General features: G+C 39.3%; 1 protein-coding gene across 5 annotated transcripts in view; it reads left to right on the top strand.

The window, feature by feature from the left end:
- The window catches only part of RALGAPA1 (Ral GTPase activating protein catalytic alpha subunit 1), a 205,992-nt gene that overhangs the window by 71,501 nt on the left and 118,916 nt on the right, over window positions 1-15,575 (top strand). For 3 of the 5 annotated variants that reach the window (XM_019551375.1, XM_019551376.1, XM_019551377.1), the window contains 3 exons: window positions 7,535-9,079; window positions 11,071-11,195; window positions 13,720-13,936. In XM_019551375.1, the coding sequence (XP_019406920.1) occupies window positions 7,535-9,079; window positions 11,071-11,195; window positions 13,720-13,936 (1,887 nt within the window). The remainder of the gene's footprint in view (window positions 1-7,534; window positions 9,080-11,070; window positions 11,196-13,719; window positions 13,937-15,575) is intronic. The other 2 variants (XM_019551378.1, XM_019551379.1) reach the window with 1 other exon arrangement.

The following is a 15,575-nucleotide window of genomic DNA, read 5'->3' as shown; positions in this document are numbered from 1 at the left end:
GCAAATAATTACCCCTTTTCAAAAACAGCTTTCACGTTCAGAATATACAGCTTTTGAGAAGGAATTTTAAAAAGAAAAAGCCCAGAGTCCTACTCCCTACAGTGAAATGACCAACTCGAGTTATTAGCTGCTTTCAGAGAATGAAGGCTGTTGATTAGTATCATACATATTCTTAGGAGTTATGAATTTGAAAGCTGATTAGCTAGTGAATTCCTTTAGAGTTTAGGATTACAGACTGAATTTCCTATAAATATTACTTTGAAATATTTTTTCCTGCATCGGGCCTCTTGCTTTACAGCAAGGATGGGCAAAATACCCCACAGGCTGAATCCAGCCTGCCAAGGGATTTTGTCTGGTCTGCAGCAGGTCCCTTGGCCCTGCCCAACCCACGTGCACAGGGCAGCCTGGCCTGTGGCACTTGCAGTCAGTGCCACCACCCCCAGATGTGTAGCAGGACTGGGGCAGCCTAGCATCCAGACTCACTTCCCAGGTTTTAACCTTTCACATCACAGTAAGGATGTGATTAACAATTAAACATTTAACTAATAAGTACAGTGATAACTGGTTATCCTTTACATGGCACAGGGTGAAATCTGGCAGGGAAGCGGGGAAAGGCAAGCTGTGCAGTGCCTCATCAGGAATCAAAAAGCAGGGAGGGAGGGAGGAATGAGGGGGAAGGGGGGATTAGTATCCCAAGCCGAAGAGAAAAACAGTGATCAGTTAAGCAATTGGCTGCTCATTCACAGGTGTTCCCTCCCTCCCAGGGCAGGACTTGGGTTGTGTTGTCTGGCTGGGCTTGCCTCCTCCCCCTCTCCCTGCAGTCAAAGGCCCAGGGGAGCCCAGAGCAGCTCCCAGTAGCAGCTGTGTGAGCTGCTGTGTTATCAGTTAATCGTTAACCAGTATAATTAGAAGAGGTTAAATGAATATTTTTTAAACAATATTTACATTCCTATTTCATGGCAGCACTAGAGATTCCTTCTGGCTGCCACTTGCTGCCTGGGCACCCCAGCCCATCTGCCCCACACCCACCACTGTTGGATCCTTGCAGGCAGGGCATGAGGCCAGGTGGATGGAAGAGCCTGCAGGTGGGGAGAGACATCCAGGAATGGGATGGGTGGGCACAGCCAAGGCTGGGGCTGGGCTCTTGGGGCAGTGACAGCACAGGGCCAGGACCTGTGGCAGAGCTGCAATCCATTTCCTGCACAGCCCTGTGATGTGTGCTGGTTCCACAGGCAGGGGCGTTTGGGAGCAGATTGCAGATCTGCCCCAGGCTTCTGGCCCCATACTGTCACCACCCCAGAATCCCAGCTGCACCCATCTGCCCTGCTTCCAGGCACTGCTTACCCCTACCTGCCCGCCCTTCTGCAGCCTCATCCCATCCATATTGCCGTGCGTCCTGCCTGTGTGGGTCTTAGCCAGTCTCCATGGAGACCCCAGGATCACTGGGCAGTGGCAGCACAGGGCCAGGGCCCCAGGCAGCTCCACGATCTGCTCCCCACACATCCCTGCTAGCAGAACTGCACTCACTGCAGTGGCACATGGGTAGCAGATTGTGGCTGTGCCCCAGAACCTAGTCCTGTGCTGTCACTGCCCTGTGATCTCAGCCTCTGCCCTGCCCACCTGTCCTACTTCTGGATGCTGATCCCCACCTGCCCACAGCTCCATCCCAGCCACCCGGCCCAGTGCACAGCAGAACCACTTTGGAAGTTTTGGTGAGCTGTTGGGGGCAGGGAAGGTGTTGGCCCAGTGGGGAGGGGGTGGGTGCTGACCCAGCCTGCAACATCTCATCAAAACTCCCTACCTAAGTGGCACTCCTGTCCAAATAATTGCCCACCCCTGCTTTAAAGAGATCTTTCCACTGATATAAAAGTAACGTAATATATCCACCCATAATTATCTTGAAATAGATTATGATGTTTAAAATGTGGAAGTATGACCTTACAGTACATAAAGTTAACATTCAGGAGTAACCTGCTGTAAGTTAACTTTCACGTAACATAGGATAAGAGCAGATATATGGACATAAACTGCAGAATAGTTTTCCTGGTTTGTTTTTATGCTCTTGCCTAGAAATCCTAGTTTTCAGGAGAAAAGTGTGCAGTATGTTAAGGGAAAAAAAATGCTTTCTTGATGCAGGCATGATGTTTTTGCCTGAAGGTCAATCAGCTGACAAAATTGTGGAAGAAGCTAAACAGATATATCTAGACTTTTATATGTGCTCTACATACAGGACATTTTTACCAGGGTTGTAATTGTTGTGCATGAGTCCATCATTTCTACATATTTTAGGCTCTTCAGTGTTATGCTCTATTTCCATGAACAGAAAAGCAACAAGGTTTCCAAATTTGATTTGCAACATAAATATGAGAATCTGCACACTGAGACTTGCATTAGAAATATGGTTAAGTACAGCTTACTTTGTTGGGTATCGTATCTGTACAGTATTCTTTCAAAACTCATTCCTGTTAAACATTTGGAGGTTAGGAAGACTAAAAGAACTGGTTCAGGAACCTTTGGAAAAAATAGTGAACAAGGAAATATAATTGGTAGGGCACGGGGGGGGAAAAAAGCTAGGAAGCATTTGTAGGTAGAACAGAGTTGGTTTAGTGAATAGGGAAAGGTGGAGGAATGTTTCAAAGCAGTGCACAGTGAAAAAGGCAAAGGAGGCAGAAAAACGAGAAGAAAGGAATATTAGACTATTTACTATTGTACATTTACATATCTTTCTTCAAATCCAGCTAAAATGCTGGTGAAGCAATATTATGACTGAAAAATTAAACAGTCAAATCAGAATTAATTATATCACAGTGGCCAACCCTGCTTCTGCTGATGTTTCTTACATACTTTATGCCCTTAACTGTAGAAACTTACAGAATAATTAGTAATGATACTTGTTTTTAAAAGGGTACTGAGGGTTCAAAGCCAAAAAAATCTGCTACAGTTTCCATCCTCTAAACCCACCTTAGTTGACTTCTGTGATCTTCCCTTGAATTTTTATGGACGGTATTCTACTTGCCCATGTACTCATGTGAGCTGATCTCTGTATTTGAATCCAAATCTTAGCTATATGCCAGTTCATCATGCCTCCGACTAGCTGCTAAAAAGTTGCCTACTTCTCCAGTCTCCTAGTAAATAAAGATGGGGAGGTCATGTGAGAGAGGACACATCATGGCAGGGGAAGGGAGGCAGCAGGGGGAATGGCTGCCAATTTCAGCTTTTTTACTTCCCTTCCCTAATTATATTTATGTTCCTGCAACACCAGTATTTCCAAAATCTTAGGGACCTGTTTGTCCTTAAGGATTAAGGACATGTTTTCATATATGTGAAAGAAAGATCTAATTTGAGCTCCTCAGGGTACTACTGCAATACAGTTAATGATGAAAAACACTCACAGATAGTGCACCAGGCTGAATTAACACAAGTGTACAGGATGTATGTATTGCAGTTGCTGAGGAACATATAACTTTTACCTTTATGAACAAATTAATACATTTCTTAACTGTAACACAAGACATCTTAATGCATTTCCATTTTTGAGTTCCTTAATGTTTTTCTCTTCCAAAAAAGGGGGAAAGTATTGATGGCACGAGCAGAACACATTTGTTTGCTATTGTCTGCATTCTCACATGTATATAAATGATTAACACATCATCAGCATTTAACAAATAGAGATGAAAATGCAGCTGCATTTATTCCAATGTGCTGAGCTCCTTAGGCTGGCATATATTTAGAATTCTTCATCCAGTAAATTAATTTTAACATGTACTAAAAATCCACACCACTTATATTTTAGTTATTTATAAATTGAAGTTCATGTGTAATACATCAAAGGCTCTTGTGACAGGTTTATATATTTGGGAGGGATGGGCATACTGCAGATCAGTGAATTAGCATCTTTTTCCAGTACACCTCTCATATCCCAGAATCTGTTTTCATATGTGAGTCTCAAATTCTTAGGCCTGCAAAAAAAACTTTCGAAAGATGAGCAGAGCATAACTGATACCTCGACATCTGAAATAATGACTCAAAATACTTAGAAGCCCTCCATTTATCTCCTTGAGTTGTTAATTCAAATATTTAATGATAATTTAATTTTCAACCTTTTATCTAATGCACTGCTAATTAGGTTAGGAAAGAAAGTTAATGGGTGATCAGATTATGAAGAATTGCTGGATTTACTGTGATTGACATCGCATTTTGGCACCTCATGCTTATTTTGTAGACAGAGGTAGTCTGCATCCAATATTCTCCCTTTGCAAATAGACGTCTGTATGCCATCATTAAAAACCCATCCAAAGTCTGGTATCATATTTGAAGATGTCCATTGATTATTGTCCATAACTTCTTGATCAGACCCCAAGATTTAAACCCAGGGCAAACTTGTTTTTAAAAAAGATCATTTACGTTTTTATCACAAAAAACAAAAAAAAATTAAGTATGAAAGTAACTCTGTACTCTTTTCACTTCTTCTCCACAAATATTTTCTGCAAATAGATAAGTGGAAATGCATTGTACTTCCAAAACATTTGCATCTGCAAAACTTTAGAAATTTCAGCTAAAAGACTTGTTTTTTCCAGAAGAGTGTAAGCAGCTTAAAACCAGAGGTCAGTTAAGTACCTTCTGGTCAATTGCAACTAAATATTACTGCCACAGTTATATTCCAGTATGAACTATTCAGTCATATCATTTTTAAATTATTTTAAAATCATTTTAAGATGTTAATATTTCCTCCATTTAACATTGAATAGATCATCTAACACATCAGATATCTTTTATTGTTACATTTTGATATGGAGTATATATTGGTTACAAATAAATTCACCATTGCAGTCCTGAGTATAAGAGTTTTTAGATGGAATATCAATTAAGGTAAGTCAGTTTTTTTATGGTCTGCTAAACTTGGTGGCATTCCTTTCATCTCTGTCTAACAGTGTTTCTGACTATAAAAAAATCGGTAAATAAAAACCAATCCCTAGCAAGCGATGGTACTAAAAATGAGGCAGATAGTTTTATTGTTTAAAAAAAAAATTAAAGTCCCATAAAGTGCTACCTAGAATCTCTCTGATTCCTGCAACTGCTTGACTATAGCAAACATCTAATCTTGACTGATAACTTCAATTTTTATATCCCATATTGCCAATTTGGTACTGTTTAATTTATTGTTACACATTGCTTTTTGTAGCATTTTAGGGATTCTGAAGAGAGGTTCTAGTTTCTCAATTTTTGGACCAAGTCAGGCATCTTAAACTCATTTTAGGCCACAGGTTGAATCTAGACCATGGGAGATACTTCCAGGCCTGATCTGTGTAGCCAGCAGCAGTTGTGGTGGCTTTGGGACTGAGCCATGGCATGGGTGTGGGGGTGGGCAGCAGTGTGGGTATACGGGTAGGTGGTGGCACAGGTCCAAGTTCAGGCAGGAGGTATGGGTCTGGGGACCTCCCACTGGCCATGTCCAGGGGTGGATCCAGAGGGGGTGAAGTGGTGCCATTGCATCCCCATTTCAGACCATCCCACAGGAGCACCAACTGAGGACTTTTTTTAAAGTCTCTAAAGGAGGTTCTCCCTTCTCAGCACCCCCTCCTTTCCTGTCCATGCTGAGAAGCACCTGTCCTCCTTCCTCCTGGGTACCACGCTTCCTCACCAAGGTGGGTGGGTTTGAGTTCCTCCTGCCCCACTAAAGCTGGGCTGCCTGGGAAGCTGGGCTTAGGTAGGGACAGCAGCAACAGCAAATGAATTTCCCCCTCTCTGTGTGATCCCCTTGAGTGTTTCTCAGCTAGCCTGGGGAGCAGGCAGAGGCAGAGAACTCACCAACCACTATCACTGTCTCTAACCAAGCCTAACTTTTTGTACAGCTGCTCCTCTCAGCCCCTGCTAGAGCAGGGCAGGAGCAACTGGGACAGTGGTGGCACCAGATAAGATTCACAGATAAGATTCACAAGATTCACAGAAGTTTAGGGCTGGAAAGGACCTCATGAGATCATTGGGTTCAGACCTTCTGCTCTGGGCAGAAAAGACTGCTGGGGTCAAATAACCTCAGCAAGGTGTGCATCCAGTCTCCTTTTGAAGATCTCCAGGGTAGGTGCACGTAAGTAGAAAGGTAAAGTGAGGGAAGAGGGCAGGGAGAGGAAGAGGTGTTGCTGAGCCTGGACAGGAAAGGAGCGATGCTGGAATTGGGAGAAGGAGAAAATTCCTACCTGATCTGGAGACTTAAAAAAAAAAGTCCCCGGCTGCATGGTCTGCCTGCCCTGGTGGTGGAAGGAGAAAAGTGGTTGGAAGCAGGAGAGAGCAGCCATCTGTACCGCACCAAGCACTGCTTCTGCACTCCCCTGTTTAAAATTCTGGATTGCCTATGGTCATATCCATGGGGGTACAGGGACCCCATATTCTGTGGCAGGCTATGCCCCCCCCCACACGCATTACAATAGCCCACCAGGCTACAAGTGGGCCAGATGGAATGGTTCTGCTGGTTGTATCTAACCAACAGGCTATAAGTTTGTCACACCCAGACTGGGTAAATTAGATGATGGCATCTTTGACCTTTTCCTAGGTGATACATATTGTGAATGCAGAAGCCTTCACTACAGTTAATAATAACTTACACTCATATTAGCAGTCTCAGAAAAGGGGCTAAGAACCAATAATTGAATAGGCAGGAAGAATGGTCCATCTTCTTTCACCTATCAAGATGGTTTCTCTGACTTAATCCGTTTTACACTGGCAGTTCTGTGGATTAAAATTTTAATTTCAAGATCATTGCTTTCATAACTCTTAGTAACTTTACTTGGGTAAAACTTGAGATTTGTTGAGCTTGCCCAAAGTTAACTTTTAAAGTTAGCTTAACATTTCTGATACCACCAAATAACCTGCCTTTTAGCAAAAAGAGAATGGTAATTTATTCTTATTGATGTATTTCCCAAAAACCAAAACTTCTCCCAGCCATCTTTTTAATGATTTAACTCTTCCAATATACGTTATATATCTATAATGCACAAAATTATCTGATAGAATTGCTATTATTTATATAAATTAATGGATAATCATATTAGCTGTTAAACACAAAAATAGACAATTGTAGTTTTCCAGAAAATTGCTAAATTATCTTATTGTTTTTTATGTATTTCTCAAGAGTTTAAAATCTATGGAGGCTACTGTTGAGTGCTGATCAGATACTTTGTACTATAAGCAACTGTTTTCCTTTTTTTGAACATGGTCTTTAAAACAATTTTGGTCAAATTGTTTGACTTATTGGCACAGCCCTAGCTTTAACTGTATTTCCAAATGTTCCATGATCTCACTGTCTGTTTCCATGCATGTTAACATTTAAAACTGTGTTCTGATAGTCTAACTCATATCGCATTCTGTACTGGATATTGTGTGTGTTTAACATTTTAGCATTGGATAAAATACCTTTTGCTGTACTTAAAAAAGGCACTGGATTTTTCTGGATTTTTAAAGCATATGATTAGGATTTAGGTATGAATAAATATAACTGTATTTAATTTGGTAGATGTTACATATAACTTTTTTCTTACAGACATTGACGATGCTCAAATTCTTCCACGTCCATCTCGAGTCAGGCATTTTTCACAGAGTGAGGACACACCAAGTGAAGTTTTTGGCACATTGAATGAAGAACAGCCATTGCCACGAAGCAGCAGTACGTCTGACATCCTGGAACCATTTGCAGTTGAACGAGCCAAAGGTGCAGTTCCTGTCATTGACAGTTCATCTCATCATGCTCCAAGCTTACAGAGTTCCACTGAGACCTCTTCAATACATAGATCCACTGAAAGTCATGTTACAAATAGCAGAGTGTCTTCTCTGGAAGTTGGGGATAGTATTTATGACCATCTCTGTCACTTAATAGGGCCAATAGATCTTGCAAATACAGCTTTTGAACAAAGCGGGTGTGTTGACCTTGAAGGTGAAGATGATCTTCTTTCCTCTCTGAGAGAATATCTTAAGGAAAAAGAAGAACTTTTCAATAACCTTGAGATAGATAAATATGAGGCTTCTCCTCGTGAAGTTGATACAACTGTAAATAGGAATGATAGATTACCACTGGATGGATTAGAAAATAGAGATCAGACTGTTAAATCTGCAAGTAGCTCCAAAGTTGCCGAAAGAGCTGATAATGTGGTGCTAAGCTTAGAACAAAACCAAAGTGGCTTTATAAGTAATATTGCACCTACTCAAGTAGACAATTTTACAAGTCAAGTGATCAATAAAGCTAGACAGTTAAATACTGATAAACAAAATGAGAAGTTATTTGAGCATGGGACAAGTAGTCCTAGTAGCAAAGAAAGCAAGAGATACCTTCATAGGCAAAGAGCCATGGAACCTGATGTAGCTTTAGAAATAGCATTAGCTGAAAAAGATAAAAGTGCCCAGTTTAACGAAAACATAACCATCACACATGTTATGCATGCAAAGAAAGTTCTTCCTAAAGCACCAGTTAACCCTGAAATCCCTCACATTACAGGCATGAGCAAACTTTCACCAACTAAAAGGAGTATATCGGAAACAGTAACACACAGGGCCAAAATCATGAAAATAACTACTAAGAAAAGAAATAGTGTTCATGTTACTTTTAGACCATCTACTGAGTCAGTGCAGTTTTATAATCCTCTGGAAAACAAAGAGGCTCCCTGGAAGGCAAGACTTCGTAAACTCAGTGGCTTCAGTAGTAGTAGTGGCAACAGCAGTATAAGCGCAAGCAACAGCTCATCTGCAGTCCCTGAGCTGGTCAGACCAGGAGTATACAGGCCTCTAGATAGAGTCAATCTAGCTTCAGTTAGTAATAAACAGATTAAGGAATCTACAGAAGCTGAAACAACCACATTGCAGAAAGAAGGTATTTCAGTTAATCAGGTGCATAACCGTAGTACACTTAGATCATCAGGTCAGGAATCAGGACAACAGCAGGGATCCCTGGGTGGTGTTTATAAAAATGTTGTACATGCTCTTTCGAAGCCGAAGGCAAATGTTTCCCCACAGAGGCAGAACAGAATGCCAGCAGAGGCTCCACTGAGGGATCTGTACAGTCATGTAATGGGCTATTTTGGAAGGAAAGCTGCAGGTGAGCACTAACAGTGTGCAGAGCATAAAAGGAGAAAGGCAGCACCAGTTTGGCTTAATGCAACTGAAGCAAGCTCTGATAAGCAATCAAAAGGCTTTTGGGATGATCACTGCTTTCCCTGTTTGGTTGTGCATGCGCCTTTAGCCAGCTGAATCTTCCCCCCCAGCATACATTATTTTTATACATTTTAAATTACTAATTTTCCTTTTAAAGATATTGAGTTGAACCTCTTTGCTGCTGAAGACCAAGTCAAGGGAGAGGAAGAGACAACAAATGACCTACTAAGGGACCAGTCTTATCATATTTTAACTTTATCCTAGAGGGTCTTGAAATTCAGCCTGTTGAATGGTTGGCATATATATTTTATAGTGGAATAGAAAGTCCTGGTACTTAGTTTGGCTATCAACCAGTTAGGTTGAATTAATTTAATTGTTGGTTCATTTAGTATGTGTTCTTCCTCCTCCTCCTCCTCCTCCTCCTCCTCCTCCTCAAAAACAAAAAAGTCCCCAAATGGGAGTTGGAATTTTTTATTTGGCTTTTAAGCAGTTATTTTATAACTAATGCTAAGGAAAAAGAAAAAAAAATAATTGGAACAGAAATTCCCTATTACGTTTCATTGTGACAATCCAATGTGGATTTAGTCTTTTTTTGCTTGTTTGAACCATTTTCAAAATGTGCTTTGAGCCTTTCTATGTGCATTCATTGACATGGATACAGTTACTTCTTGGCAACATCTTTCATTGCTTTCTTTCTTCCTGGGAACATAGATGTGCATAAAGATCCTATGATAGCTTTACTTGTGCTAATTATGGGATCTCTGTGGACTGATCAAAAAGAAAAGGCTGTTACTCTAATACCCATCATTTTCATTCATATCTTAAATAACTCTAAATGAACAATAAATTAACTTTCAGCAGTAAGGTAGGTTTGCCTTTCTTACATTGTTATGCAAGCATGTTTAACAGAATGTTCTAAAATGCATCCTGCATTGAGATGTTAATGCCACCTGAGGGCAGTCTTTGTAAACATAGCACAGTAACATTCTGGGCAGTAATACAATGGGCATAACCTAGCCAAAAAAAAAAAAAAGGAAAAGAGAAAATTTTCTTATAAGTTCATTTTAACAAATTTGTCCATTTTTTAAATAAAACTCAGATAGGTTTTCTAGCTGTTCTTAGATGGGAATTATTTCAAAACTTCACTATAATTTAAAATATGTTTATATTTAATAAAATCTGTATTCTTATTATAATTAGTTACATATTAAGCTACTGAGAGATAATATTGAAGGTTAATTCTTATGAAGTGTATGAGCTGGAACAATTTGCAACTTACGGGCTAAAATCCTACAGTTATTGATAATATTTGTATTATTATTAGAAATAATGTAATCATATAGACTGCAGGAAACGAACAAACAAGAACATTTCATAAATCACTGGCCATATAAAGAGTTTTTTTTAGTTTTGATTCCATATTGTACCATCCATTTTTTTTTATTGCACAAAATTTTATTTGTGAGTGTACTTACTATACAAGGCCACATTGACCTATATCTTAACTTCAATTTTAGTATCCAGTATTTTAGTTCATTTTTCAGCAATCTTGTTCCTCATTAAGAATACAATGGCAAAGGTGTTTCTGTAGGAACTACAGAAACATTCTTAGGATTTTGCTTTTTCTTTTTGTAATGTGGAGGAAGGATGTATGCTGTATCCTTAAAGCAAGCATTAACAACTTTAAGTAATGCTCATCTGTAAGCTTTCTTGCTATTTAAAGGTTATTCTGGAAATTAACTAACACCTGCTTAGTAGGTAAAAAGGAGGATTTACTAATTCTTAAAATTAATCTATTTAAGAGGTGGGAAATGCATGTATTGCAAGTATTTTTATTTTTTTAATGAAGCTTGTTGAGTTCATTTTGTTGTTTTGTTTTTTTTTAATGTGGTGTTGGGTATCCTTTACTATATATAGTTATTCATTTGCTTTTAGTTAATAGAGACGACTTGAGTCAAAAGCCGCACCCTGTTGGTAGCGATATTGGCAGTAGCAATACAAATGTTCCTGACCTTATGGATGAATTTATAGCCGAGAGACTCCGCAGTGGTAGTGCATTGGTAAGCTTTTGCAACTTTCTTTTACAAATTTAGAAGTAAAATTATTGTTCAGCATATGAAGACGCTTTATTCTAGATATTAAGAATCACAGGCAAGCAAGTTAAATCATAGATCTATAGATTTATATGCTAAAATGCTTTATTTTAAATAAGACCCTGATACTGCAGACAGTAACTTTGGCAAATAAAGTGTCTTAATATGTTCACTTGGATTAATTTCGTATGTAACTGTTTGTAGGATCAGAGCTTTGTATGTATATTTACTGCACAAAATGGTATTGTATATTGCTCTTCAAGCTGTCATGCACTTGGCCTCCATTTCTCTTCTCTTCACTTCTATATGTCAAGATATTTTTAGTGAATAGCTTTCTCATGTGGACCCAGCCCTTTTAAACCTCTCTTGTAACATTTGTTCAATAATGTCATGTTATTTGAAACAATTTCATTCATAAGCATGAAAGCAGCTTTGAGTAAAGAAAATTGAATTGGGGTATCAGTGGAAGCATGTGAGAACAGGCAGGTGATCAGAAAAGATGCATGTTAACTCACAGTGACAGGGATAGGAAAAGTTACTGTTATATTACATTCCTTTGTTTTGAACAAAGAAATGGTAGGAAACCGATTTATATTTATTATTTCAAAGTTTCTCACTTTTTGTCTGTTAATAAATTATTTTCCAAAGTGTTGGACACATCCAATGTCATTTTAAAAAATGTTCACATACAAAGTTTGGAAAGTAGAATTTAGTTCTCACCAATAAGATAGAAGAAGAGGTCCCTTTCCAAATATCAGCTGAATTTGATTAATAATTGGTGGCTAGAGATGTGTGTTAAGTGTCTGAAGTGCTTGTTCTTTTACTCTTTTCTAAATGTATCCCAGGTCTTTCCCATTTTAATTATTGATACGTTATATACTTTGCAAACGCAGCTGGTCCAGCAATATATGCAAATTATCCATGAAACTGATCCAGTTTGAAGCTCTAATTAAGAGCTAACAGTAATAGTAAAAGGACAAAGACGAGATTGGATCCAATGTAAACAAACAAATCCTTTTACCATCATCATTAGTCACTTAACATTAATTTCTAGAAATGCAAGCAGTTGCAGAAAACAGCTTTGTCAGATATAGCTGTTCAGCATCTTCAACCAAACAATCTGGGCTTGTAAATAGCTATATTGGATGCTCACAGATATTTGTGTAAAGACACAGTGGGATCTGATCTGGGATCCCAACAGTCACGTTTCCTGCCATGTCGCACATTCATGGCAGGACATACAGTTTTAAAATCAGGGATCAGATCCCAGTCATGCCATACTCGCCAGTGCAGGAGGAATCTTGTGTTCCTGCTGCTCCCTCAAGTTGAAAGCTGGGTTCCTGACAATCAGCTGATTGTCAGCTCAGCTGGGGGGAACCACACTAGGGTCTGGAACCATCCTGCTGCAGTTTCTGATAGGTCACAATCAGCTGTTTGTCAATTGGATCAGGTGTCCACCCTGGGGCTGCTTCCAGACCCAGGTGCAATCCTAGACCCAGCTGGCCAGAGCTGCTTGATTTGGGTTTTAAAGTCCATGGCAGGGGAAGTCAAAGGTTCCCTTCCATGGGAATGTCTGCTTCCCTGCACTGGGCAGCCTGCCTCTTCCCTGCCCTCCCACCCTAGCTTGGGAGCCTCTGCTACCCAGCACAGGGTTTAAAGTGCCCCCATTCGGCTCCCTGCACCCCCCTCCCCCATTTGTCCTCCAGCCAGACCAACAGTCAACTGATTGTCAGCCACCAGCCATACGTTAAATTTAAGGCACCGTACAGACAAGCCATAAAAATATTCTACATTATACGTGGAACATTTTTATGGCGCATTCCCCATTTTTGACACCTTAAATCAGGAGCACATGAAGCACCCTTCCTAATTATGCCATTATTAACATATTAATTGTGATATAAATGTAACATGTAAATGGAATAATTGAGAGAGACCAGCAAAAAATAACCACTTTATTATTATTATTATTATTTTTTTTAGGAAGCAAGACTGTAGGTTTCATTGCACGTTGTGGTAGTCCATTCTGAGAAGTTTCTTTTAGGTTTGAAAGTTACAGGTTAAAAATCGTTAGACTTATCTTTAAACTTATTTTCCTTTCCCACCAATCTGTAATGGAATTTGAGGTCATGGCATTTTGTTTAAGATTTTGGAGGGAACCTGAAAATCTTGAAATTGAATCTTCTGTCTTTCATTTTAGGAAATGCATGTTTCATTCTGTATGTTTCACGCCCAGTCTTTCAAAACATATTTTATGCTGAAATAAGGAGATGAAACTTAGCCAAAATATTGTAATTTGCATATTTATAAAAATAAAATTGCTTTTTATAAACAACAAAAACTTTACAATTTAAATGGATCCTAATCTTCTAACATTATAAATTTGGTTGCTTGTGATCTGTTTCCTGTATATTGGCATTTATAAATATGCAATAACTGTTTAATGTATATTAGGAAACCTTGTCAGAATGTAAAATAATCTGGTTTCTAGAATGTGACAAGAAGAGGTAGCAGTCCTGGCAGCCTAGAAGTTCCAAAAGATCTTCCTGACATATTGAACAAGCAAAACCAAATGCGTCCTATAGATGATCCAGGTGTTCCTTCTGAATGGACATCTCCTGCTAGTGCAGGAAGCAGTGATCTTATCAGTTCAGATAGCCATTCTGACTCATTCAGCGCTTTCCAGTATGATGGCCGCAAATTTGAAAGTAAGTATATTTTTTACCATGTTTTTAGCTTTTTTGTTAACTTTACTTTTTGAAAAATAGGTTATATTCAGAAGCTTCTGAAGAGGATTTTATATGAATATCCAGCTAATGTCATTGATAAGTTAATCACTGAAGTTATATAGTTCTTGAGAAATGTAATCTAATTACCAGTAGTCTTCTGACTTTTTAATTCAGTGGAGCACAAAGCAGGATTTGGGGCCCCAGTGAGCAGTGTATTTAATGGAAAAATGCTTAGAAAGATGCAGCCCTTGCCCTGAGGAATGTCTTTCCTGTTAAGTCTCAAAATGTTAACTGAAAGATTCATGCGTTTACTTTCAAATTATTTTAAAGCTGCTTGAAACATTTTAAAAATGAGCGAGTGAAATCTTTTATGTATAATAGTCTTTGGCTTTGTCAATACAGATAAGGTAAAATAGTCTGTTTCATCATAACTTTTTGTGTGTGTGTGTGTGTGTGTAAAATTAACACTTTTTTAATTCATGTTTATTCCCATTCTTTTTGATCTAAAGAGGCTGTGCTGTCAGTGAAAAATTGGGATTTCCAAGGCTCTAACAGCACTGAGGAAAAAAGCTCCTCATCCTGCATTCATTCACATGCAAGAAAACCTCCTTAAATACATGAAGTATCACTAAACTGCTGCTAAAAGCAGCATGTGCTCAGTAATGGTAACCACTTATGAAGCTGATTAAATGCAGCCAACACTGAGCATGACTATAAAACACATGGCCCATATTGGACAAATATACTGATGGGAACCTACTTTTTTTTTTTTTTTTTTTTAAAGGAAAAAGAGTGTGTGTCCCAAGTCAAATCAGCCGAATCAATTCCAAATCCATGAGTCATTCAAGAGCCATATGTAGCCCTACTACTGGCAAATACCCTCTACCCCTGCCTGGGGCTTCAGATGCTTCCAAATATTTTGGCAGGCATCCTATGTGCAGGTCCAAGCCCAGAGGCCATATAGCCATAGGAGCAAGCTAGGGAGAAATTTCCTATTTCCATAAAGTTAATGTATAGCCAAGATCTTCTCACTGGAAGTGAAAGTGGCAGACTAACTATGCCTTACCTCAGTCAAGGTACTATCCCTTGCCAAGAAAGTGATTTTCCTCTGCCACTAGAAAAACCACTATAGTGGTCATGGTATTTCACCTGTCAGTTAAGTGTAAGACAGGTCCATGCAGCTGACATGAATAAAATATATGGTAGTGGCCATTGTGCTCAGTCCCCCTCAGCACCAGCTCTTTTCAAAGTCATGGCGAGCTACTGCAGTGAATACATTTTTAGTGCCTCTTTGCTTCCACAGCTAAGTTGTGCCTGTCTTTCCCATTTCCATTGATCCTTGTTCCTTCATCAGCCTTAAATATCTGGTAAACATCCCAAAATGTTCACCCAGAATCTGTCTGTCACCCTGTCTCTCAGCCTGTTGCATATGTTAGTATGGCTCTACCCTACATGAGATGGAACCAGACCAAGTTTCCCTGTTCCTTATCTACATATAATTATTTGGAGAATCCCAGGACTTGCAGCAAGAACACTAGGTCCCAATTGTGAGTGGGGGGCAAATTAGTAAATGGATCCTTTGTAGGGGGTATCTGGAATACACATAATACTGAGCAAG

The sequence above is a fragment of the Crocodylus porosus genome, unplaced genomic scaffold, assembly GCF_001723895.1.
Source record: "Crocodylus porosus isolate Cpor-Errol unplaced genomic scaffold, CroPor_comp1, whole genome shotgun sequence".
NCBI classification, from domain to species: Eukaryota; Metazoa; Chordata; order Crocodylia; family Crocodylidae; genus Crocodylus; species Crocodylus porosus.
Note: the sequence above shows the minus strand (reverse complement) of the source record. Positions and strands in the feature narration are given on the sequence as shown.